This window comes from Daphnia magna, linkage group LG3, assembly GCF_020631705.1.
Source record: "Daphnia magna isolate NIES linkage group LG3, ASM2063170v1.1, whole genome shotgun sequence".
Lineage (NCBI taxonomy): Eukaryota > Metazoa > Arthropoda > Branchiopoda > Diplostraca > Daphniidae > Daphnia > Daphnia magna.
This window is the reverse complement of record NC_059184.1, coordinates 7,453,310-7,479,381: the sequence shown is the minus strand read 5'-3', so window position 1 is coordinate 7,479,381 and position 26,072 is coordinate 7,453,310. Positions and strand designations below refer to the sequence as shown.

Genomic DNA, 26,072 nt, shown 5'->3' with positions numbered 1-26,072 from the left:
GTGGTAACAGACCACCACGACCTATGTTCGTTGTTGACAAAAAAGGACTTGGCAGGACCCCTAGCCCGTTAGAGTCCCCAGCTCCAAGAATTTTTATTGCGTATCGCGCACGGGAACGGTAGATTGCATTCAGACGCCGAAGCTCTCTCTCGTTACCCCACGGACGCACCACAAGAACTAGTCGAGGAGTTAGAATGTATATTTTCCGCCTTTAGCGTCGATTCGGAGAGCAAACATGCGATACAGTGTGCCGAAGAAACCGAGTGGAAGCTCGTATTTTCCGAATTAGAAGAGGAGAAACAATACCCCCAGTATCGTCTAAGGGATGGACTACTGTTCGGTCGAAAGAGATGAGATGGGACTTTTGCGACTGTGTGTTCTCCAGTCCTTCAGAGAGGAAGTGATGCACGCTTGCCACCACGACATAACTGCTTGTCACTTTGGACTCACGCGGACCCTACACAAGATATAAGCCCGCCATTACTGGCCAGTCATGGGGGAGGATATCCACGTCTTTGTGCGAAAGTGCCGCGAGTGCCAATCGCGCAAGCCGGTCTACCAGCGACCTGTCGGATTTATGGAGGTTCAACGAAGTGAGCGTCCGTTTGAGGAACTGGGAATGGACATTTTAGGTCCGTTTCCTTTGTCAAAAAGCAAAAACACTAACAAAATCGTCGCCATTGACTATGTCACGAGGTGGGCCGAGACCTAGGGTGAAGGCCACAGAAGTGTTAGAGTTAGCGGTTTTCACTATACCAGGATTCACTGATGCAGAAGGAGATTGAGACAGGTACTTACAGTTTGATTTCTACTTTACTTGTATTCTCCTTCCTCTAAGCACTACAATCATATACAGAGGCAGACTGAAAAGTGAGAAGCCCCACCTGTACATAACCGTCCTTGTAAAGGAAGACAAGGAAGAGGAGTGGAGGACACAGTAGTTGCCGACGGCATTAGGGTAAGGGTAAGCAATTATAACAGATGCTGTAGTTTGACTTCCAACACCTCCCCTCAAACGCAGCACTTTTATATTGGTGTTTCCACAATCCCCAACTCCTGACGTAGTCGCTGGAACCGTGGAGCCGCTAATGGTTTAGTCAGAATGTCCGCCAGCTGTTCGTTCGTGTTGACATACTTGCATGGGGGGCAAAATGATCCCTACTTGCATCAATCACTCCTTGTTCTTGTTGTTCTCGGATGAAGTGGTAACGCACGTCAATGTGCTTGGTTCTCTGGTGTAGTTCCGGATTACGAATGATCCGAATAGCACTCTGGTTATCCATGAAGAGCACCATGGGAGTTGGGACATCACCTTCCAGTTCTTTTAACCCTCGCAGAATCCAGACTGCTTCTTTTCCGGCTTCACTTGACGCGACAAACTCGGCTTCTGTAGTTGACTGGGCAGTACACTTCTGCTTTTAACTAGACCACGAGATGGCCGCCCCGTTTAGAAGAAAAACGTAACCAGTGGTGGATTTTCGAGAGTCGCTATCACCGGCGTAGTCAGCGTCAGAGAAGGCTTTGAGATGGTTCCTTGGCCCGTACAGTAATCCATGCTGTCGTGTCCCAGCCAAATAGCTTAGGATTCGCTGCACTGCTTTCCAATGTAGTCTTCCCGGGTTCTGGCAGTGCTAAGCTACCTGTCCTACAGCATAGGCTATCTCTGGGCGAGTCATCACGTTGAGAAACATTAGCGAGCCTACTGCCTCACGGTAAGGTGTGCGGGCCATTTCTTCCTCTTCTTCTTGACTCCATGGGCCTGTTGCTTTTGTTAGATGCGTGCCAGGCTCTACTGGAGTCTGCTTCGGATGGCAGTTGGACATGTTAAATGTTCGGAGCAGCTCTTCAATGTAGTGTGTCTGGTCGATAAAGATTTGTTTCTTTTGGCGGTCACGTGATATGTTGATTCCAAGGTACCGGTCTACCGGCATCACTCTCATGTCGAACTATTTTTTCAAAAATTTAACAATGGCCTCTATAGTCTTTTGTTGGTTACTTGCCAGGATGCCGTCGTCGACATAGACGCTGACAAACGAGATTTCTTCCTCTCTTCGACGGTAGTATAGGCAAGGATCGAACATGGTACGAGTAAGTCCGAACTTCAGGAGGAAAGCGTTAAACTTTTCATTCCAGCACCGGGGGGCTTGCTTAAGCCCATACAACGACTTGACGAGTTTGCAAACATCTTTTTCGTGACCAGGAGTTACGAAGCCTTCAGGCTGTTCCATGAACACATCTTCTTTAAGCTCTCCGTACAAAAATGCCGTCGTAACATCCAGTTGTAGCATTTCTAGATCCATTACTGCTACTAGACTGAGAAGCATGCGGAGACTTGAGTGTTTTACCACTGGTGCATATGTTTCGTCGTAGTCTACTCCTTGCTGCTGCGTGTATCCTCTCGCCACTAGTCGTGCCTTGAAGCGAGTCCCAGTGTTTTTGTGTCCATGTTTAATCTTGAAGACCCAGCCGCTCTTTTTGATCGTACGGTCTGACGGTCTTTCTGTAAGTTCCCATGTCTTATTCTTGACTAGTGCGTCATATTCTTCTTTGATAGCCTTTTCCCAGATAGGAGCATCTTCTGATGAGATGGCTTCGTTGTAGTTCCTTGGCTCGACTTTCTGTTCGGACCTCAGGGACAGTAGCCCTTTGAATTGTCGGTATCTTTCAGTCATGACCGTCGTGCGTGCTGATCTTCTCGGTGCGAGTGTTGAGGGTTCAGGCCATCCATGAAAAGCGTCAGCTTGCTGGAAGTCAAACTCCTCCCCTGCTTCCTGCAAGTTGTGCGTTTGTTGGGTGTTGTATTCGATGGGTGTTTCTTCAACACTCGTTTGTAGTTGAGCTTCTTCACTAGATCGTTCACTCGTTGGGGTTTCCGAACCAGACTGAGTTTGATCGTTAACACGATTTTGTTCTATGTCCATAGCACCCTCATCGATTGGTTCTACGATGGGGCTATTGTTGGCAAAGATATGGTCGTTTTCTTCAAACAAGACATCACGACTAATGAGTATTCGACGCTCCACTGGATCCCAACAGCGATAGGCTTTCGACGTTTCGCCCTACCCGACAAAGAAACACTTCTTGGCCTTCGGGTCGAATTTGCGTCTGGTTTCGTCGGGTATGTGTACATAGGCAGTGGAGCCAAAAATACGGAAGTACGAAATGTCTGGTTTGTTTCCGTACCAGAGCTCATGTGGCGTCTTGAGTTTATTTCCGGTGGTCGTTCTGTTGAGGACGTGAGACACACACATGACGGCTTCTCCCCACATGTAAATTGGTGCCTTCTTTGCTTGCATGACGCTGCGGGCAGCCTCCACGATTGTCCGGTTTGCCCGTTCAGAAACTCCATTTGCTGAGGAGTATACGGTATGCTGATCTCGTGGCGGATACCGGTTTTAGCTAACCATGACTCCAACGCATTGCTGCTGTACTCTCCGCCGTTATCAGAGCGAAGCGTCTTGACATCAAAACCAGTTTCTGTCTTCGTCATAGCAACGTAGTCTTGAAAACATTGTGGGACTTGCGATTTTTGTTTGAGAACCTTTGTCACACGCCATCCACTGAAATCGTCTGTAAAAATGACGAAGTATTTCGACCCTGACGGAGTGTTTTCCTGCATAGGTCCACACAGGTCAGAGTGAACAAGTTCTCCGATGGATGTGGCGTGTTTTCTTTCGAGTTTGAACGGACCATGATGCATTTTTCCGAGGATGCAACCTTCGCAGTGGCATGTAGGTTGATCGTGGGTGTTAAGATATTCAAGTCCAACAACGGTTTGTTTTGTTTTCATGTTCCGGATTGCTTGCAAATTCAGGTGTGCTAGACGTTGATGCCATACGATAATCGACTCTACTGCTAAGCCATTCATCTGATTCAAACGAATTTGGTTAATTAATATTTTAGTTTTTTTTTTTTTTTTTTTATATATATATAATTTCGATTTACCTCAGTTGCTTCTCCCAACTTAGGGAAGTCAGTTCTGTTCCCAATCACGACAGGACAGGGTGTTGCCTGCATATATGCAAATTTGTTGTTATTATTATTTTTTTTGTTAATTTTTTTTTTTTTGTTTACTTCAACAGCTCGAAGATTAAGGTGGTAGAGTGACTCGCCAACTCTTCGACCATGAATTTCAGTTGTTCCTTGTTTTGTGATGAATACGTTTTCATTGATGAAATGTGCCTCTGCTCCTGACTTGGTGGCTGACGCAATGGAAAAAAGGTTCGTGCCCAATTTGGGTACGAAAAGAACCCCATAGAGGCTGCCATTGATGTCCTTTTCATCTACGTGGGAGGAGAGCCTGATGTCTCCGATCCCTAAAACCCAAAGTTCAGTGCCACCAATCCCTTTTACAGACCAAGTGTTTGAGTCAACGGATTTGAAATTGTTGAAAGTTGAGCGCTGATCACTCATGTGTTGGGTGGCACCTGAGTCAGCAAACCAATCAAAGGCTCTAGAACGGAAATATATTGATTCAGTATGCCGAAAAGAAAATTTTATAGAGTTTTTATACCTTCTAGCTGTGAAGCAAATAGATGACTGGTACCCAAAATCTTGTTTGTTGGCTTGCTTGTTTTCTTTCTTGAACCAGCAGTTCTTCGCGAGGTGTCCAGGCTTCTGAGATACATAGCACGTAGCTGAATATGGAGTGGTCTTTTGTCTTTGTCCATTAAAACCACCACGTCCTCGTCCTCTACCTCCGCGATTCCCAGATCCTCGACTCAAATTAGAGTGCTGTGACGATTGTGTGTTAAGATCGCGACTCGAGCTGGACTGTTGAAATGACTGATTCCTACTGGTGAAAAAGGCAGTATTCCTCGAGTCCGTTGTTACCTTTTCTTCCTTTTGAAGGCGCTGAGATAGCAGGTTCATAGTTCTTGATCCAGCTGGAACGCTGTCCCAAACCGTTTGAAACGCTTGGTAGCTGGGTGGTAGCGACATGATTATCTTGTTCATCAGCTGAATTTCCGAGAGAGGGTGATTCAGGTCTTCAAGATGTCTTCCCACTTGTTCTACCTCGTTGATAAATGCCATCACGGATTGTCCTTCTTCATACTTCATGGTAAAAAATTTACTCATGACAAAGTGCAGATTTTCCTCTGCTAGTTCTGCATATTCAGTTTTCAGCTTGTCCCACATCTCCTTGGCAGTTCTGCTACCTTGTAGGGACACTTGTTGCTTCTCCAATACCGTTGCATAGATGATAGTTTTAGCATCTACATCCTTCTGCTTCCAAATTTCGATTTTCTCCAGGTTGGTCACCACGCCGTCATCGTTCACCTTCTGAGTGAGAAAAGAAACATTGTATTCATACAGTATTCATTTTTTTTAAATTGTTGGCAATTTCTCTTTGCTCACCTGGCTTTTCTTTTCAGCTCACTTGGCTTTTCTTTTCAGCTCACTTGGCTTTTCTTTTCAGCTCACCTGGCTTTTCTTTTTAGCTCACTTGGCTTTTCTTTTCTTTTTTTTATTTTTATTTTTTATTTTATATATTTTTTTTTGTACCAACAAAGCAGTTGAGTTTCTCGAGATTGAGTCAGTGTAGCCAAGAGACACTGTATCTCCAAAAATCTTTTACATCGGAGCCAGTGGGTGAAGGAAAAACCTTTTAAATAAATGATAAATTTTCCTGAGTGGGCAACACGTTGGTCCCATCAACCACCGAGCTGAGTCGATTTTTGTCGAACAGCATTTGGATTCCAAAACTGTACGAACGCCAGTTGTCACCGTTGAACTTTGCGATGTGACTTGTGTCCTTTGCTGTGGTGTTGGCCATCTTTCTGATAGAGAGAGAGAAGGGAAAAAAAACGAGAGGAAAAAACAGGCTGAACAAACAGTTTACTTGGATAGAGAAATTTGTATCACTGGTATTCGCAGGTGGGCCCATAACCTGTTAGAGTTAGCGGTTTTCACTATACCAGGATTCACTGAAGCAGAAGGAGATTGAGACAGGTACTTACAGTTTGTGATCTACTTTACTTGTATTCTCCTTCCTCTAAGCACTACAATCATATACAGAGGCAGACGGAAAAGTGAGAAGCCCCACCTGTACATAACCGTCCTTGTAAAGGAAGACAAGGAAGAGGAGTGGAGGACAGAGTAGTTGCCGACGGCATTAGGGTAAGGGTAAGTAATTATAACAGATGCTGTAGTTTGACTTCCAACAAGAAGTGGCTTACTTTTTAGTGAAGTGCGTGTTGTTGCGTCATGGTGCCTCTCGCCAATTAACAACCGACCAGGGACGTTGTTTCATGGCAGAAGTAACGCAAAAGGTGTTGCAGGCGGTGGGAACCAACCATACGCCGACCACAGCATACCGCCCTCTGGCCAATGGCTTGGTCGAGTGGCTGACCCTACTCTGGCCCACATCTTATCCATGTGCGTTAGTGTGGATCATCGGGAATGGGATTAATCTTTCTCTGGGAAAACTCCTTTCTATCTAGTGTACGGGAGGAAGGCAATTCTCTCCGTTGACGGAGCCTTGAATTCCGATCCGAATCTTGTTCCCCTTGCGACCGGGACCCATCGGCGTGGGCCTTGGAGAGGTTACAACGAGCACGTCAAGATGTGAAGAAGCTCAGTACTGCTGTGCACAAAAAGCAGAAAACTCGATACGGCGAAGGGCGCCGAGAGGCCCCGACTTACCTGCCGGGTGAAGAAGTCTTAATTTCTGTCAGAAAAACTCCTATATAGCTTGTTTGGGCCGTACATGTTTGTACACCAAACCACCCCCTGCAACTATGAGCTCCAACTGAGCCGGTCCCTCAAGTCCAAAATCATGCATGTGGAGCGGATTTAGCCTTTCGTCGATTGTGTGAGCTCAAGGCCCCCGACGCAAGTCATACGTCCTATGACCGGTAGTGACGAACCGGAAGAGACCTCTAGGGATGACCCGCCGCTGACTCACGCCGGTAACGGAACATAGCAGGCAGAGTTAACCCTCCCGCGACCGACCGCATAACCCTTTGAAGAGGAGGGTGGAGCGTTCTGCTAGGATCCGAGCGGCGAGAAAAACATTTTTGTTGACCTTTTCTCTACTCTTGTTCCTAACAGTAGTGGATGAGTTTAAGGCCGCTTCAACCAAGGAAGTTGGGGCAACAACACGTGTTACAACAACACGTTAATGGGAAAGCCCAAATCGAATTAGGAAAGCTGCGGCGTTGTAACTAACGTTTCAGTGACCTGAAAGCTGCCGTCAACCTGAAAGCAGCGAGGCGGAGGTGGGGATTAGTCGACAGACGTGGCAAAATCCTCAATTGGCTCTTCGGGGTGTCCACACAGGAGGACCTCTAACATGTACATGGCTGAGAGGGGGGGGGATGTAGTGAACAAATGGAGGTAAGCTTCTTGCTACAAGTAATGTGAGAGAGAGAACCGTGAGAAATAACCTCGCCCTCCGTTATGAATGTAACGGAGAGAATTTCCATCCCTGAGAAACGGTCATTTTACACCCTCCAATCGTGTTAGCCTTGGATGGGTGGGAGACATGGTGCCATAAAAAGCCGAGCAGAGACTAGGGTAGGGGAGGTAGTCAGTTAGTTGATGAGTTAGTCGTTTGTTAACCTGTTCAGTTTGTCCGTTAGTTTAACCCATTTCCCTAACCCTAACAGTGTTCGCCCTTAGTTTGTGCATTTGTGTAGTTTAGCTGTGTTGAGACCAGATTCCCCTAATAAACAGAGTTTCCCGTTGATCTCACGTTACAATATCATTGTTGCGATGGATTATCTAACCAAGTGGGCAGCAACGAGGGCCATCCCGACGGCCACGGCTCGGGACGCGGCTGAGTGTTTTGTCGCCGAGTTTCTTAAAGGAAGTCATGCGTCCAATGGAAGTGGACCATAGAACAAAAACTTCTTATCACCCTCAGACAAATAGCCTGGTCGAGAGATTAAACCACACTCTGGGATATATGATATCGATGTATATAAACAGCAAACACACGAACTGGAACGACATTCTGCCCAATAATACATTTGTGTACACTTCGAGTATTCATGAATCGGCCGGGAAGACACCGTTTTACCTCCTCTAGGCAGAGAAGCGCGGTTTCTGGTGGATATGGTGATGGGGGTTCGCGCAACGCCGCTTTCAGAGGATCCTGACGCACTGGCCCGGAATTTGGAAGCTGCGAGGAAGATGGTGAAAGAACGATTGATACAGGTACAAGAACGACAAAACAGCATTATGACGTGCCTCGAAGAGCTACACCTGAATTTAGACCAGGGAAATGGGTATTGGTGTACAAACCATTCTGGAATGTGGGGGGAGCTGAAAAATTACTTCACCTGTGGCTGGGACCATTCGTTGTGGTACGCCAGACGTCCGCATTAAATTAAGAAACTAAAAGGGCCGAGCGGTCGATAAAACGAACTGGTGCACGCCGTGAAAATGAAGAAGTTTGTCGGAGGAGCCAAATGGACAGTGGTAGAAAGAGGATATGCGGGATCAGAAGCGTGTCTAGTGGAGCCGCAATGCAGCAACCTAATTGCCGGGGTGGAAGACGTCCGTGAACGACAGACAGAATTGAATATTTTCCTGGCGGAGGGGGTACAAGATTCTCGAAGTGGAAGGATGGAAGATCAGGTGTGACGATCGACATGAACCCGGATGTCACCAGTACGATACAGGCAAATACCGCAGGTGGCGTTGGAGGCTCTTCTCCTTCTTCTAGGACTATTGGGGCCACTGAAGGGGGTACAACCCAGCCAAGGACATTCCCAGGAGGCTTCCGTGAGGGTAATATTCCAGTTACAAGGATAGGTCTTCTTTAGTGACTCGGAATGGGTAGTGGTAACCGAAATCTCGTTCGGACCCATAGAAGAATCCCTCAACAAACTGCACCTTTGGTTCGCCAAATCGGTAAGAAAAGAGAATCGCTGGGTGAGGAAACAAATGGGAGTGCACGGTTACGGGCACAGACGTCGGAAAGGGTGACGGACGGGTTAGAACTATTGGGAAATATACAAGACTGGTACGACACGCTACGGTAGGCAGTGGCAGGAGGACCCAGGCAAGCCAAGAGAGGCATTATCGACTTCGGCGATACCGTGCTGCACTGGCTATTTGGGATTGCGACAAATCAAGATCTAGAAAGACTAAATGCTCAGCTGCAGGCCTTGGGAGGGGAAACGACGGGAATAGTGAATGCAGTGGCTCATCAAGCAACCCTATTGAACGAAACATTACGGGAACTCGGAGAACATGTGCTGGCCATGCTGCAGCGGGACAAGGCGCACCAATCGCTTTAGAAATACTTCAACAAATGGAAACATAATGTGGTGTTTGCAGTGAACTCATTAGAAAATCAAGGGATTATGACGGCGATGGTGGACGAAGCCTTCCATGTTTTTCAAACAGTACTACACATGGCCAGCATGCCATATATCTGCCGATAATTGAGATTACCAAGACATTTGAGTTATAAAGAACTTTTGTGTTGCCCGTGTTTAGTGCTGCAGGGAACTTCGGTCTTCAGTACGCACCCATACCGGCATTTCTGGAGGTAGACCGGGATCAGGAAAAATTTATTGAGCTTACGGAGTCCGAGGTACACTCATGTCAGGGACGGGCAAGTTCATTATGCCCGCCCAGTAAAGCCATCTACCGTAAAATTTTAAGAAAACTTGTGTGATGGCGCTGTTCCAGCAAAACACTGACAAAAAGAAAACGGAGTACGATATTGTTGTAGTAGAATGGAGAGGCCCGGAAGCCATTTACCTGGGCAACAGGAAATGGGCAGTATCAATGAATAATCCCCGCTTTCTGGTAATGGAATGTCCGCAACAGACAGTTTCGAGGGATTCTTCGAGAGCGAAGCTTCCGTTGGTTTGTATTGTAGAAATCCCGCACGGGTGTTTCATTCAAACTGATGAGTGGATTTTGCAGGCCAGTAGGCAAGACTCGTTATCATCCACTAGGAAGGGGAACGACTTTTTGCCACGTCTAAAAGGAGTAAACTGGGCTGTAACTACAGACGCCCAATGGCAAGGAAGCGTGACGAGCGGGAAGTCTACGAACTCATCACTGCAGGCTTCATTGTTAGCATTCTTGAGATGGATCAGCGAAAGTCTGGTGAGCGCAGCTAGTTTAAAAAAATGAATCCTTGCTTTGGAAGAAGACGACTGGGAACGGGACAAACGAGCGTCTGGACATTAAACATCCTCATTCGAGCTATGAGGTTTGGGAGCAGTGTTTGTCATGGGCAGTATGGCTTTGTTCAGCATAGAGTGGTGCCGTGGAAAGAGAGAAGACGCTAATATAGCTGATCTTCGGGAACGCCTACGGACGGAGGAGGAATTCATAGAAGAAGAAACTAAGAAGCGACGTGCTCGGTGGTGGAGTACCATGCATGGCCTCACCGAAATAGACAAACGTATGAAGGAAAATGAGCAAATTTGCTTGGCGACACTGCGTGATCTGGAATCGTCCATTAAGCACCAGGTCTAACAAGGGCGCATCCTCCTGCCTTTAGCTTTTTTATGTCTGTTTCGCCTGTATCGGGGTTACAGACATGTCCATTACCCCCTATTTAGCGGTGTTCCTGTTTTTATTTTGGAAAGGGTTGTTTATTATCCATTAAAACCTATTGGACTTATAGACGTAAAATTAGTTTGCGTCTTCTTGTTTGTTGTTGATTTGTTTGAGAAATGCATTCGAGGAAGAATGCAGCTAGAGACGGGGATGTCACGTGGTCAATGACGTTATACGATCCGGCTGGTATTCAGTACAACCCGACGTATGACGTCAGAGTTTCCCTCATTTATAGTCCCCATGTAATCTTTTATCGCTTTTAGTCTTACTCTTACTGCCCTTGAATATAACGTAGTGTTACAATATCTTAAAAAGTTTAATAAAGAAAAACGTAGGCCAGGAGAGAAAATTGTGGATTATGCCCCCCATTTGCAGGAGGGATTATATTCTAAATTACAGTCGAAAGTAAAATATAAAGAATTTCAAGATTTTAACGACCTTGTAGCACCAACACGCGTTTATGTTCTTCGATTAGAAGCATTAGAAACAGACCGCGATAAGAACGATTTTATTAGGAAAATAGACGGGTCTTACGACTCTAAGCATGCTGTATTAATAGAAATAATAGAAATCATAATTGATAAAAAAGAAATTGTGGTTAATGCGGTAGCCAACATTTACCTCGAGAATCGGCAAGTGGAAGAATCCAAAAACTAAAGCGATGAGATAAAAAATGTTCTTCACGAACTAACACAGGCCATGGAACATCTGCAATTTGATTCAAAAGATGGCGTGTCGTATCCATCCAACATACTATTTCGTAAAGAGCTTTTGTTCCAAAACCCCACTTTTAATCGTGAAAAAAATTTGGGTTATTCTCCCTCACGTTGCAGTAGTAACGACACCGCCACTCAGCACTTTACGAGATTTACGAATAGACCTAGGAATTTTACTTCCTCCTTTTCAAGACCTTCTAGTGATTCCCCCTACAGACCCTCACAACCTTTGATGAGTTGCCACTTTTGTGGATATCGAGGCCACACCCAGTCTACTTGTTGCAAATTTCAGAGCCGTAATCTGGAACAGGCACCACCCCCTGTTTGTTATTCTTGCCGTGAAATAGGTCACGAATCTAACAATTGTCCTAAGATAAGAGACCCAAATAGACCTAACATTCCAGGTCCCTCTCAAGGTCAGGGAAACCAGTAGAGATTCACTGTGGCTTCGGGTTAGTTAATATACAGCCTCCTTTAAAATCACGACAAGTCGCAAAATTAACAATCATTAAGAATAAATCAACCGAAAAAATTCAATTAATAAGATATTCCATTGCTAAGATAAGAGACCCAAATAGACCTAACATTCCAGGTCCCCCTAAACGTCAGGGAAACCACTAGAGATCCACTGTAGCTTCAGGCCAGTTGATATACAGCCTCCTTTGAAAGCACGACAAGTCGTAAAATTAACAATCATTACCAATAAATAATAAACAATAAATAAACAATAAACAAACGAAAATCTCTTTACAAGCATTATTTGATACAGGCGCGTCTTAGAGTATTATTCACGAGAGGTTATTTAATAAGTTGCCCCCTAAAGATCAAGAGACCTGCAGTCAGCTTGATTTTGATTTATAAGTTGCAAGGGAGAAAAAATAACATACGCTGGGAAGTTTTCCTGTTCGGAAAGGAGAGTCAGTTTTAAGACAAGAATTTATTGTTACAAACGGCGTTTCAGAAGACTATATCCTTGTATGGGATGCAATAGAAAAACACGGATTTCGGCTTGATAGAGAAGCCAAGAGCATTTACTTAGCAAGAGATGAGCAGGACCCTTTAGCTATCTCTAGGGTACCAGACATTCCAGTTACAACGGTCAAAAGACGACGCTATTTTGTCAGACGTCGCCTGTAATTGCAGCGCAAATTACAAGTACGCGCAAAACGACAGTTGGAAATGTTGGAATTAGGCTGTGTAATATTTTTTGCCCAAATAACTTAGCTAGCTGCCTGTGCACAATTATATCAAAACCAATGGCATATGTGTAGAGCATCTGATTGCGACACCGGAGATGTGTTGTGCGTTCGGTTCCCGATATGGGATTTCAAAATATATGGTATCTTATAATATTCTTCGTTCAAATTTGCTTGAAATATCTTTAACGAAGGGAATTATTATTATTTAAATTATTTAATGGACAAAAAAGCACAAATTGCTGATGAAATTTTTTTTATATGTGAGCAAGATTCTTTATAAAGTGACCACAATAATTCATCACTGTTTCTGGAATCGAACACCGATATCTGGCATCTCAGTCATGAATGCTACACCTATGCCATTGACAACAACGTAGATATTTACAGGCAGCTACAACATAAGCTAAATTGTTTCGGTAAGCAACATTACCAAGCCCAAGCACTGAATTTCCAACCATCGTTTTCAAAACACACCACCTTGGGAGGTTGCTAAAATGTCCCCACCTGTTACTTGCCTTGAAGCGTAACACCTTAAGGCATTTTTAAAAAAGTCTAGACTCAACCAAGCCTGCCTTGTCGTGTTCATCACCCCGTCTACCCTCCCCCTTAAAGAAAAACAAATAAGAACCCGTTACCCCACCAATAGGTGGCTTTAAAAATTAAATTGGTGTTCAGATTTTTGTGCAGGATACTGCACGTCACGGTTGACGGATGTCACGATTGGCATGCGTCACGGTCGACGGGAGCACGTATGCGTATGTTGCATTCGGAGGATGTAAAACCGACGGATGTTACCACCGGCGGATGATATCACCGGCGGAAGTTACCACCGGTGGATGTTACTACCAGCGGATGCTTCATCCGGTGAAGGCTACCTTCTAGGAGTAAATAAACTCGTTTCTGTTTATTGTACTTTCAGAGCTGTTTTGTACTCTCAGTAAGATCGTTGTAATGTGGACCGAGAACAAAATGCATACATAAAGCAGATCTTACGTTTGGAGGTCAAAACGAGACTAAAAGGCGAGTAAAAAGATTTCTTTAGTATTGTATTAAATTTAGAAAGTGCATTTGCTGGTGAGACTACAAGGTGCGTCGGAACCTAATACATCAGATGTAAGCGAATGTATAGTATCTCTAAAACCTCGCTAGAGACTGCTCTCAATACTAATCCACTATACCCCGACTTAACTCATGAGCACTTACCTTCTTTATACCCTACCCTAGATAATCTTGATACCCAAGAACCTGAGTCCGAAACACAATAACTTAAAGAACAGTTCATCCCACATTGGAAAGAGCTCGTAGAGCTTGAGTACGAACCTTTTTACGAAAAAAACCCCACAAAACCATCTCATTAACACTAAAGTTTAAGTAGATAGAGGACAAACAAAAATTAATCCACAGAACAACAACACACTTCAACTTTATCCGCACTCTACATTGAAGGAAACTATGCAGACCACAGATAACATTGTAGCGTTCATGCATCATTCATAAGAGAACGGTCGCAATCCGTTATAGCTGTAACGGGTAGACAAACGACCGACGGAAGTATTCTCGGCGATAATCTAACTTTAATGTAGATATATCGATATCTCCACGATTTCTCTAGATAATCGATATTTACAGATATATCTAGTATCTAACCATAGCTCAGCTGTTTGTAACTTTTTCATACAAATGTATAGGCTACCGGTAGATGACGTTCACAAATAAAAATTAAACGCGTTACGCCACTCAATTACGTCATTGAATTACATCACTGAATTACATTACGTCACTGAGTGGAATTCTTTGGATTCAAAATCGTTATTGAAAAATGTCAGAACCCCAAAAACGGAAGAAGTCCCGTTTGGGACCATTTTGAAAAAGTGGGATCGTTAGGCGCTAAAAAGTGTAGATGTTTGCATTGTGAAGCCATTTTAAGATTTTGTGGAAATACCACGAATATGCTGTCTCATCTTTCGATCCATCATCGAGATATTTATTTGCAAGTTCAGACTAAACTGCAAAAGTCTCGACCAAAATATTCCTCAACGCCGAAACGACCAAGATTATTGGACGAGAATAGGAACGAAACGGAAGGTAAAATATTAAGACGGAGTGAGTTTTAAAAGTTATGTATTTCCCTGAATTTTGTTGAACAGAATGTAAAAATGAGGTGGATGTGGAAATAAATGCTGCTGGTCCGTCATTTACACCGAAGGACACTGATGCTCCAACTTCGAATGACAGGGGGAATAGCTCAACCCAAGCATCTTCTTCTTCCAGTTCCTCACAATCAAGTAATGACTTTAACCGAGTTAAGCGTGTGTGTTTGCACAATTTATATGGCTTTATTTTTCAGGCCATGGGAAATTTTTGCTTCATCTTCGCAACAGCGAAAAAATGAAACATTTTCTACGTCAATTGATGCTCTTTATTGTGAGAGGAATGCATTGCCTTTCACTTGTCGACAATCTCTTTTTCATCACGTTTGTACGCTATTTGGATCCTAGGATCACTTTACCGTGTCGCAGTAGCATAACCCACAAACATTTGCCTGAAATGTACAACGAAGCAGTCAATAAATTAAAAGAAGAACTTGCTCTGATTCGATGGGTGGCTCTCACTACCGATGGATGGACTTGCCGCAATAATCACCACTATATTACTGTGACCGTTTACTTTATTAATTCGGAGATGAAAATGATATCCCGAGTTTTGACTACTGAACACATGGAAGAGTCCTGTACAAGTGAAAACTTAGCCAACAAGTTGAAAGAAATAGCAGATACTTGGAATATTTTCAATGAAGGTAACCATAAGGATAACATAACTTATACATTCGCCACATTTATCAAGTTTTCCTGATTTTTTACAGTTGTTGCTGTCGTAACTGACAACGCTTTTAATGTCGTTGGTGCCATAAAAATACTTGCAAGCTTACCGAATTGTGCTGGGTGGCATCACGTTCATTGCTTCGCGCACACGCTCAGCTTGATTGTAAAAGGAGCAATTGAAAAAACTCCTGAATTCTCGGCCATTCTCTTACGTGCGAGAGCAATAGTGACATTTTCCCATCAAAGCCATAAAGCAACTGCTAAACTGGCATCTTTATGTAAAGACCGAACTATTAAGGTCTTAGCACAAGACGTGGCGACGAGATGGAGTTCTAGCCTCATAATGATTTGGTCGTTGATTGATCTTAAAGAATTCGTTCAAGATGCGTTGCGCTCCCCCGTCATTGATAGACGTGATTTAGATTTGGATGACTTTGAATGAGAAATACTAGCCAACGCGGTTGAAATATTAAAGTCGTTTGACAAATTAACGAAGGATCTATCTTCACAAAATTACCCGAGTATTTCCAAAGTTATTCCATGGATTTTTTTGATAACAAAACGGCTGAATAATATTTAAACTTAAACAACTTCTAACATTTCTAATTACGGGGCTTAAAGAAAGGTTTGAAGATAGTCAGAAAACGTGCACGCATTCAACTCCTCAATTAATTGCCACATATCTGGATCCCAGGTACGAAAGCTAACTTCTATTGCCTCGTTATTTAAATTTAACATATTAACTTACTATACAGATTTAAGAAACTGGATCTCTATTTCAGTACTGTGGTTTCTAGTGAGGCCGAGAAAAGAACAAGAAACCACATCGTTTTCAGTTCAGAGGAGAGAGGTAAAGATAGTCAGCAATTGGCAGCTCAATCTATGCAACAAAACAAGTCTTCGATCTGGGAAGGACACGATGAAGCTTTCGCCATGTAAAATGCCAACATTACTGCCCAAGGACCAAACAAAGAAGCCAACAGAATAATTCTGACGGAAGAATCTAACATCTTACCCCTTCAGCCTCGCAACTCGGATCCTTTGCTGTTTTGGAAAACTAAAAGAGACGAAGGTCAGTTTTGGCCATTTATAAAAGTGGTCACCAAGTTTCAATGCACACCGGCTACATCAGTTCCATGTGAACAACTTTTTTCATCTGCTGGGGAACAAGTTTCTGGGGAAAGAATCAGACTCTCTCCTGACAATGTAAACATGTTGCTGTTTCTGAACAAAAATGCATAGGAATATTAATACGACTTGCTTCCATGTGGCAGAAAAAGCTGTTTGTTACCTGCTACAATGATATAAATGCCCAAAACATCCAATTCAGGTTGTCTAAATCATTCCTCCTTCGAAACCTGGCCAAGAAATAAAAATTGGGTAAAGAATGAATGAATATTAAGAAACTCAGGCGTTAATCAATCAACATTGAGTCGTTTACCTAGTTGTACATTTTAATTTGCATGTCTCATTTCATAACAACACTGAATAGATTAACACTGATGTCTTCGATCTAAAAGTGACTTGGGCGTTGACAACCAACACACCTGAAAGTTAACGCAGAATCTTTTTCCATGTCTACTACTGACGCCATTGACCTGGAAAAAGAAATACTCATATCAACATCGTATAGTTGGCAATTCTTGTAAAAATATTACCTTGGTCATATTCATGGGTATTTCAGTAACAGCCTTGAAAATTATTGGCTTAACTTTCAGACAGAACATGGACACATATCTTTAAACGCCAAATGAATTTAAAATATTTTCCTGCAATTGTTATATGACTGAATTTAAGCAGAAATCACGGAAGATTTCAGTTATTCTATTACTCACCTCAAATACGTACACTAATAAGCAAAAGACATCACAGGAAAAGTCAACAAACATGATAATTAGCAGACGTGATGGTTTGCAATGCGTTTGTTTTCAAAAATTTTGGATATTAGATTCAATATTCATTTATCGATTAATATCTACTAAAAATTCCGATAGTCAGTATCTAATTAATGTTAGATTATCGCCGACACTAGACGGAAGTATCATTCGGGCCGTTAGCGTGTTGGGACCAATGAAGAAACCTCCAAAGGAGGAAGCTAGGACCGAATTGAGAGACCTGGTACTGGAATTAAAAACTGAGATCGCCGAGTTTAAATGCGCGTCAAAATCTCTTAGGCCGGAGGGTGGACGGGAAAACTCGGGGCGGCCTCAAAATAATGTGTCGTTCGCATCTCGAACTTCGGACGGGAAGCCTATCTGTCAAAATTGTGGCAGGGCGGGGCACATCGCTCGTTTCTGTAGGGTGGAGAAGGGCCAAGACCAGAAAAGTGCGCCCCAGAAAGAAGATGGAAAGCGCGGTCAGCGGAGTGATCGTCGAGACGAGGGAGAGAACAGGCGAAGAAACGATAGGCGTAAGGAAGATGATGAAAATGCCGGCTAATCGACGGGACTCCGAAGAAGATGACCGGACAACCGTGGGAATGGTGTCGGCCGATGAAGACGACTCAGGGGAGGTGGCCGTACTGCTTATTGATTCTTCCCGCCTGATAACGGAAGAGGTAGTGTGCCGGGGAATAAGGATCAAGGCCGTGATATACACCGGGCAGTGGTGTTGGTTGCATCTCCGAGCCTGCAAGAGAAACTAGGAGCTCGTCGTATGGGATGGGACGGACCGTCTGTAGTCATGGTAAACGGCCAGAGAGCTCTCCCGCTAGGAGCCCTCGAGGTAGAAATCGAGCATAGAGGAATGAAGGCCAGTGGGAAAGTAATTGTATTGGAAATGAAAGGGATCGAGTTACTGCTGGACAACGATTTTTTGAGCCAGTTCAAACGGCTCTAAATAAATTACGTCCCCACTGGCGCTGAATTATTGCTAGGAGAGTTACCCGTTAACGTAATCGAAGAACAAGAGGCCGTGAATGCACCTAGATTGGTCAGAAAGACGGGTAGAATACTTCCACTCAGCGTCATTGTTCCGGTGGAGATAGAAGCCACGACTCTCAATGAGGCCACGTGGATGATTGAACCATCTGAACATCTTGTTCGAGCCATGGGGGTGACGGCGGGTAAAGTGCTTGTGTCTTCGGATCAGCCGTTAGGACAGGTGTTGATGGTTAACTTAACCAATCGGTGCACTATCTAAGATAGGGGGCCGTTTTGGGGCAGATGGAGGCCGTGGAACCCTCTATTGTCGCCGTGGATGAAGAGGGAATGTCAGATTCGCTGGGCGACGATGTTAGGGAGGACGCAGCTGAGTAAATCAGCGGCTCAGATTATACTTGGGAGTGACCTCTATTCCTCGTCAAGCTTTTCGGGCTCAAGTAGCATCGACGCTTCCCCCTGCTGATGTGGAGAAGTTGGTTGAGCTACTCGAGGAATTTGACACTTGTTTTGTTTTGAAGAAGGGAGAGCTGAGGGTGTGCAAGATTGCAGAGCATCGTGAAAATACTGGTACAGCCGCTCCGGTACATCAATCTCCCTACAAGAGTGCGTGTAAAGAGAGGGCTATTGTGCAGAAACAAGTGGAAGAAATGCTGGGCCGAAGTGAGATTGAACGTTCAACAAGCCCGTGGGCATCGCCTGTGGTCTTAGTGAAGAAAAGAATGGAAGTTGGCGTTTTTGTGTCAACTATCGCCGCCTCAACGCCATATCAGTAATGGATGTTTACCCGTCCCGAGGATCGATGAGACGTTGTCTCGGATGGAGAACGCTAGCATCTTCTCGACGCTGGATCTAGAAAATGGGTACTGGCAAGTACCACTAAACGAAGAGGATAAGGTCAAGACGGCGTTTGTTACCCCCGACGGTCTTTAACAGTTTCTGGTTATGCCCTTCGGGTTGGCCTCCGCACCGGGGACTTTTCTACGCATGATGGATTTGGTTTTAACCGGCCTGAGATGGACGATTTGCTTCGTTTACCTGGACAACATCATCATCTACGCGGCTGATGTGGATGAACACTTGCTGCGAGTGCGACAAATGTTGACCGCCCTGCGGAAGGCCGGGTTGAAAATTAAGCTGGTGAAGTGTCAGTTTGGGGCCAGCGAAGTCAAGGCCTTGGTGGGGTCATTAGTGGGGATGGGGTTAGGCCTGATCCAGAAAAGATTAAAGCGGTCGCAAATTTTCCTTCTTCGTCGACCCTTGGAAGCCGAGTGAACAGTTGAAGTGCTTACGTAGTTTTGTGGGGCTTTGCTCCTATTATCGCAGGTTCATTCCTCAGTTTGCAAACACAGCCAAACCCCTGACGGACATGTTTAAAAAGGGTGGTTGCTTCGTGTGGAAAGAGTCGCAAGAAGTTAGCTTTGGCCTGATGAGACAGGCTCTAGTGAGTGATGCCACTTTGGCCTATCCCGATTTTACCAGGCCTTTCGACATACACCCTGACTCCTGCGATTACGCTTTAGGGGCGGTGTTAGTACAGCGCGTAGACAACATCGAGAGGCCGCTGGACTATGCGAGTCGCCTCTTGTCTCCAAGTGAGTCAAATTACTCGATCACGGAGAAAAGTGTCTCGCTTTAGTTTGGACCGTTAAGAAATTTCGGAGTCACATATGGGGAATGGATACTTTGGTGGTGACCGATCACCTCGCTCTGTGTTGGCTTCTAACCAAGAAGGATCTAGCCGGACGTCTAGCTCGCTGGAGCCTACAGCTTCAGGAATTTATGTTACGAATCATACACCGGAAATTCCATTCCGGTTCGGAATGGAAGGCTAAATACGGATGCAGATGCGTTTTCCGCTATCCAGTCGACGCACCGCAGGAGTTCGATGACCAGCTGCAGTGTACTCTAGCTGCCTTCACTGTTGATGAGAGTGAGTTTCAGCAAGCGCAGCAAGGGGAGTGGGACCAAGTCTTCGCGGGGCTGGAGAAAGGAAGGAAATACAGCCAGTATCGACTTAAGAACAGTCTGCTGTGTCAGGCCAAGGTCATTGACGACGGCCTCCTACTAAGGTTATGTGTGCCTCAATCCTTTAAGAACGAAATAATGCGCTCTTGCCATCATGACATTACTGCCGGCCACCTAGGTATCACTCGTACTCTTGATAAAGTGAGGGGTAAATACTACTGGTGAGCCAGGGCCGAGGACGTGCGTGAATTTGTGCGAGTGTGTCGGGAGTGCCAGTCCCGAAAACCAGTCTATCAGCGACCAGTGGGGTTTATTGAAATTCAAAGAAGCAAACGTCCGTTTGAGAGACTGGGGATGGATATTCTGGGACCTTTTCCGCTGTCCAAGAGTGGGAATAAAAGTATTGTTGTAGCCTTGGATTGCGTCACCAAGTGGGCGGAGACTCGAGCGCTACCTTCAGCAGATGCGTCGGTGCTGGCAGATTTTTTGGTGAAATGTGTGTTGTTAAGACACGGAGCTCCACGCCAGTGTTGCAGGCCCTAGAGACGAACCATTGTACGACAACGGCTTACCGTCCCCAGGCTTATGGTTTGGTGGAGAGATTTAACCACACCCTAGCTGACATGCTGTCCATGTACAGTAGGTGCCAAATGGGTTCAAATGATTTTAATCCATTTTTGGTAATTAATTTTCCGTGGCAGGCTATGTGTCATTTTCTGATTTTTTCTTGTCAGAAAAATAGTTATGCATGCGGCAACTAGAGGCGCGGGTATGCGCCATTCTTAGTGAGATTTCGCGCATTTAGAGACAAAGGCTACCTAAATTTGCATGATTTTCAAGTAGAAAAACAACGCGCCCCTAGTTGCCGCATGTGTAACTATTTTTCTGACGGGAAAAAATTAGAAAATGACACATAGCCTGCCACGGAAAAATTAATTACTAAAAAGGGATTTCAGTTTAAGCATAACAAGTGGCCGGAAGGAGTAGATTACGTATTTGTACACATAAAAAGCCTAGTTAGTCTTTGATAGTATTAAATTTGGTATATTTCAAAAAATAATAAAGAAGACATGTAGTGCCATAAGAAAGCACGGCGGAAAAACTCGCGTTCGGATACTTGTGCACTGATATGCCGGCCAGCGGCTACAAGTCATAAAAATTTAAAAAAAATTTGTTTAGATACCTTTATCTATTATTAAGCCACAAAATTATTTTCATTGACTTAGGTGGATTTTTTAACCCTCTTTTTCTCAATCGCGCTAAATGCGCTCCGTCATTTGAACCCATGCTAAACCGAAAACGCGAAGTGTTCGGATACTTTTGGCACCTACTGTATGTCAGCTCCGACCATGAGGATTGGGACGAGTAGTTACCTTTCGTAACGTTTGCTTACAACACCAGCCGACATAAAAACACGGGACGAACTCTATCTAGTGTACGGAAGAGAAGATGTTCTCCCCATCGATGGCGCCCTCAACGCGGATCCGAATTTGGTACCTCCACCTGACCGGGATCCATCCGAGTGGGCGGTGTAACGTCTTCAACAGACCCGATTGGAAGTACAGGCTCGAGCTGCTGCTGTGCAGCAGAAACAGAAAAAAAATTACGACGAGGGCCGGAGGGAGGCAGGACATATCTGCCTGGAGAAAAGGTACATCTACAAGCCTATCAGAAAGGTAGGAAATTCTGAGAAGCTTTTTCATCGTTGGCTGAGACCGTACACGGTCGTACGACAAACCACCCCTAGTAACTACGAGCTGCGGCTCGGCCGAACGGTGAAAACAGAAATTGTTCATGTTTAACGTATGAAACCGTTCGTCGATTGCGTAAGCATTCTGACGCCGAAACGAGAGGCTGACGTTGGAAACTCGTCAGGAGTCCACGGACCTGAACTAAGAGGAGTGAACCGGAACACTCCAGCTTACACTCCCATGGCACGTGATGGGCCGTCACATGATACAGTCATCGCATCCGAAGGCGTCGGCCTTCGACGCTCTACAAGAATACGGACACCGAGAAAAACATTTTTATTCACCTTTCCGCTGATGTTTTTACTTGCCGTAATGTCAGGTCCAGGTCCAGTAGCTGACAGCGAAATCATCGCCTATCAAGGTGTGATCTTCAAGTCGGAAGGAGAATTAGCCTTCTCCGACTCGGAGTGGGTAGGGGTGACGGATTTTACGTTTGATCCAGTGGACCAAGTGATAAAATCATTATACGAATGGTTAGACATTCGAATGAATGCCATGACCGATCACTACGACGGACCTAAGTCTCAGTTTAAACAGGCATTGCAACAACATGTGAAAGAACGGGCACAAAAAGAATTGTTGAAGTTGCGGAAGATTCATCAACGCTGGAACGAACTAAAATCAGCCGTCGGTGTACAAGAGTCCAGAGTGAAACGTTGCCAGTGGATGGAGGAGGTCGAGTTCTTAACTGGCTTTTTAGGGTCTCTACCCAAGAAGATCTTGAACACGTGAACGGCCGGATCAACAATCTTTCGACGGAGACAACATCCATTGTGCATGCCTTGGAAGTTCATGCATCTCTCCTTAACGAGACGCTGTGAGAACTAAGGCAAGTGGTGACGTCGTAGCCGAGCTACAGGCGGTTTTTGCAAGAATCAAACGAAAGGCCTGGAAAATGGACAACAAAATGGACGGGGTGATAAAAGAGATTGAAAGGCAATGGATTACTACCACGAAAGTTGGAGATGCGTTCCGTCAAATTGAGTCCGCCGTGGGATGGATCGAAGAGGTGATGGATAATTTTGCCGTTGGATTGGCTACTATGGCTATGGAACGTCTACCAGCTACACTTTTTCCACCGCTGCAAGTTCAAGCCGCCCTGAAAGAAATTAAATCTGTCCTGCCGTCAGGATGGTCCTTGAGTCCATCCATTCAGAAGGGCGATGTCTGGAAGGTGTACACTGAAGCTAAAGTATTCGTGGCAGCGGTTAATAATGGTCTTAGAATTTTTATTCGTTTACCTGTTTTTGAGTTTTCTTTTCGTTTTACACTCTATAAAGTAATCAGCTTGCCGCGCCCTATAGGCAATGCCACGCAAGGTGCACAATTTTATCCTCTTTCACCATTCCTAGCCGTAGCAATTGATAGACAAGCCTTTGTAGAGTTATCAGCAGATGACGCATTTCGTTGTTTAATGTCACCAACTTTAATTTGTCCGATAAGTAGCGCCATCAATCGGAAACACAGGGGACCCGGGTGTGCATATTCTTTGATTGTTAAGGACAAAGCCCGTAGTCGCTACCAGTGCGCGACTCATGTTTCACCTTGCCTTGGCCAACAAACAGTCTATCTGAGCCATAGGAGGTGGGGTTATTCAACTACTGAAGAAACAACAATAACGATTCCTTTCCCGCAAAGTCGTGAAAAGGTTAATACTTTAATTAGAAGAAAACCTTTTGATGTCTTTGAAGTCCCAATGTCGTGTACCGCACACACGGATAACTGGATTTTTCAAGCATGCTTCAGGAAGAATGTCAAATATGCACTGAACAACGTTTCACTGCCGTCACTTACTGAACTTGAATTAGTAGGGCAAGTTTTGAAAGTGCCCGACGCGCCGAGCTATGATTCAAGGTCGCGTAGCCCTTTTGGGGGAACATCTGCGTATCATCGAGGAAGAAGAGAAAGCTAGACGGGGTGCGGGGCAACCCGAAACAGTTCGATACTCTTCGAATTAATAGCAGTTATAGCGATTTTATTCTTTGGTTTGGGAGCAATTCTATTTGTTGGTTTGCGCCAAACCGTGACAACCATAATAGCCTTGACTCAACGCATAGTCGAATTGGAAAGTAGATTCACTATTCATAAGGCCGAGGTGGAAGAGCGTTTATAACTGATACCCAACCCATTATATATATTTCTCTCTCTCTCTCTCCCCTATTCTGTTGGCTGAAATTATTTTTGTGTTTCCTGTGTGCCTTTTCTTTCTCTTCTCAATAGCTATTTGTAGCTGTTATTTTTGTTTCATGCTTGTTTTATTAGTAATTTGGTTTTTGCTTAAATGTCTATTGGTTTGACCAGTAACCCTTCTAGCATTCTGTTGTGTGTTTAGTTAACATTGAATTTTGCATGTATTTGTTTTCCTTTACTTTCGGCTGAAAATTGTTTATTAGCATTGATTTTTGGCCCAAAATGGCTTGTGTCTCTTTTGTTTTCTGGGTTTTTTTTTCCTTTTTCTTCGTCGCCATAGTGCGATCGGGACGAGTCGCAGGCTGAAGGGGGGATGTAGCGTTCACGCATCATTCGTAAGAGAACTCTTGCCATCCGTTATAGCTGTAACGGGTAGACCAACGACCGACGGAAGTATCTTTCGAGCGTCATCCGATTTTTTATACATCGGATTTGCCGACTGACTCTTTCCCACGCCTGGAAGACTATAAATGGGACTGTAGTGCAGACCTTCGTGCCAGTAATATAATAGAACAGTTGTGTTTACTTTGTGTAGTGCTTGCGTTTTGTAGAGATTCAGAAATACACCGAACCCATCGGCGATAACTCGTTACAATATTACACCTAACGTAATAACCAAGATAACTAACACTCCCATAGCATCGCATGGTGGAGAAGATAGTAAAGTATATGTTCTTTAACAACAACTAAAATTTATTCGTGGTAAAGAAATTTTTTTTATCTGGCACAATAACTGTAGTACAAAAAGAAGCCCTTTTCCAACAGATTAATAAAAAAAAACTATTAGCTGATTTAAATTTGGAAAATGCAAATTTGCATAAACAACTTGACAGTAATAAAAAGAAAGCTAAAAGTTCCAAAATTCACATTAAGTAGCTCCCTTTAAGAGTTGCAAAAAAACAACCCCCTCAAAAACTCGCGTGAGAAAGCTAATGTCCGGATTAAGCAACTAATAAGAATAATCAGGAAAGTATTCTCACAGCAAACCACTTTATTTAAAAGTTTACTGAAGAAGAAAGAAGAAGCTATCGAAACTGTAGAAAAAGAAGGCCAAGAGACAATTAACTGACTCTAGAAAGAAAGAAAATTGATAGTAGGAAAACTAGACGCCACCGAGAAAGAGTTAGATACACTACGGTAAGGATCCAGCAGTTAGAAAACGAGATCAGAGAGACCAAAAGAGCCTTTACCGAGACACAGGTAGAAAAAAATATATTTGCGTAAGAATCTAGCTGACCTAACCGCAAAGAGCAAAGATCTTGAAATAGAACTAGTGGAAGTTCAAGCATACAGACCTGAGCAGAAAGAAAAAATATTGTATCTGGAGAGTGAACAGAATTCTCATTCTGCAAGCATGGTTGTTTCACTTTCTCTCCCCCACATCCCTCGTCACACAGACCCCACTAGAACCCACCATAATACTGCAAGCAGCAACAGAATAGACCTTTTCCCCATTGACTCCCCAAAAGACACCTGCGCCGCCCGTGGACACATGCTTACATCAGCCTACTAACACGGGAGCACCCTCGTCTAGCCGAAAACTTCCAGAACATCTCCCTACCTGTTCTCACGCCTAGAATATTCTTGCACCCGCACCACTAGTGCCAGAATATTTAACCCCTTTTTAGATTAAGATTATAATGCATAAATAACCCTTAGATTTAGAAATATTTTCACTAATTATTCACTTACCCTAGTTAAGTGACCTGTCCGAACTGTCACCCCAGTTTGCGGTTGGCTTTAACACAGGGCTATTAAATATTAATTGATACCTCAAACTCACCCTTTCTTCCGTAAATCGTACGGCCTAAAACTATAGTTCTTCTCACCCTTCCATGAACCATCCTAGTGGATGGGTACCCCTTAACCTCCCTAATATTCGACTTAAATGAGTTGACAAAACTCTGAACTCGTGTCTGGGGTGGCTTTAGCATGGATCTTCTTTCCCTATTGTCTTTTTTTATTCGGGTCACGGCCGCATCTTATCCGTATAAAAAGGTCATGACTTTGTTCTCAT

At 44.2% G+C, this 26,072-nt stretch overlaps 1 protein-coding gene across 1 annotated transcript; it reads left to right on the top strand.

Annotated features, from left to right (window-relative positions):
* Positions 1-6,850: 6,850 nt before the first annotated feature.
* LOC116918412 lies at positions 6,851-16,274 on the top strand. The gene is given in 7 exon segments (XM_045170770.1): positions 6,851-6,911; positions 14,231-14,530; positions 14,593-14,715; positions 14,793-14,994; positions 16,023-16,116; positions 16,118-16,222; positions 16,224-16,274. Coding segments are annotated over 7 exon segments (936 nt in total).
* The last annotated feature ends 9,798 nt before the right edge of the window (positions 16,275-26,072 follow it).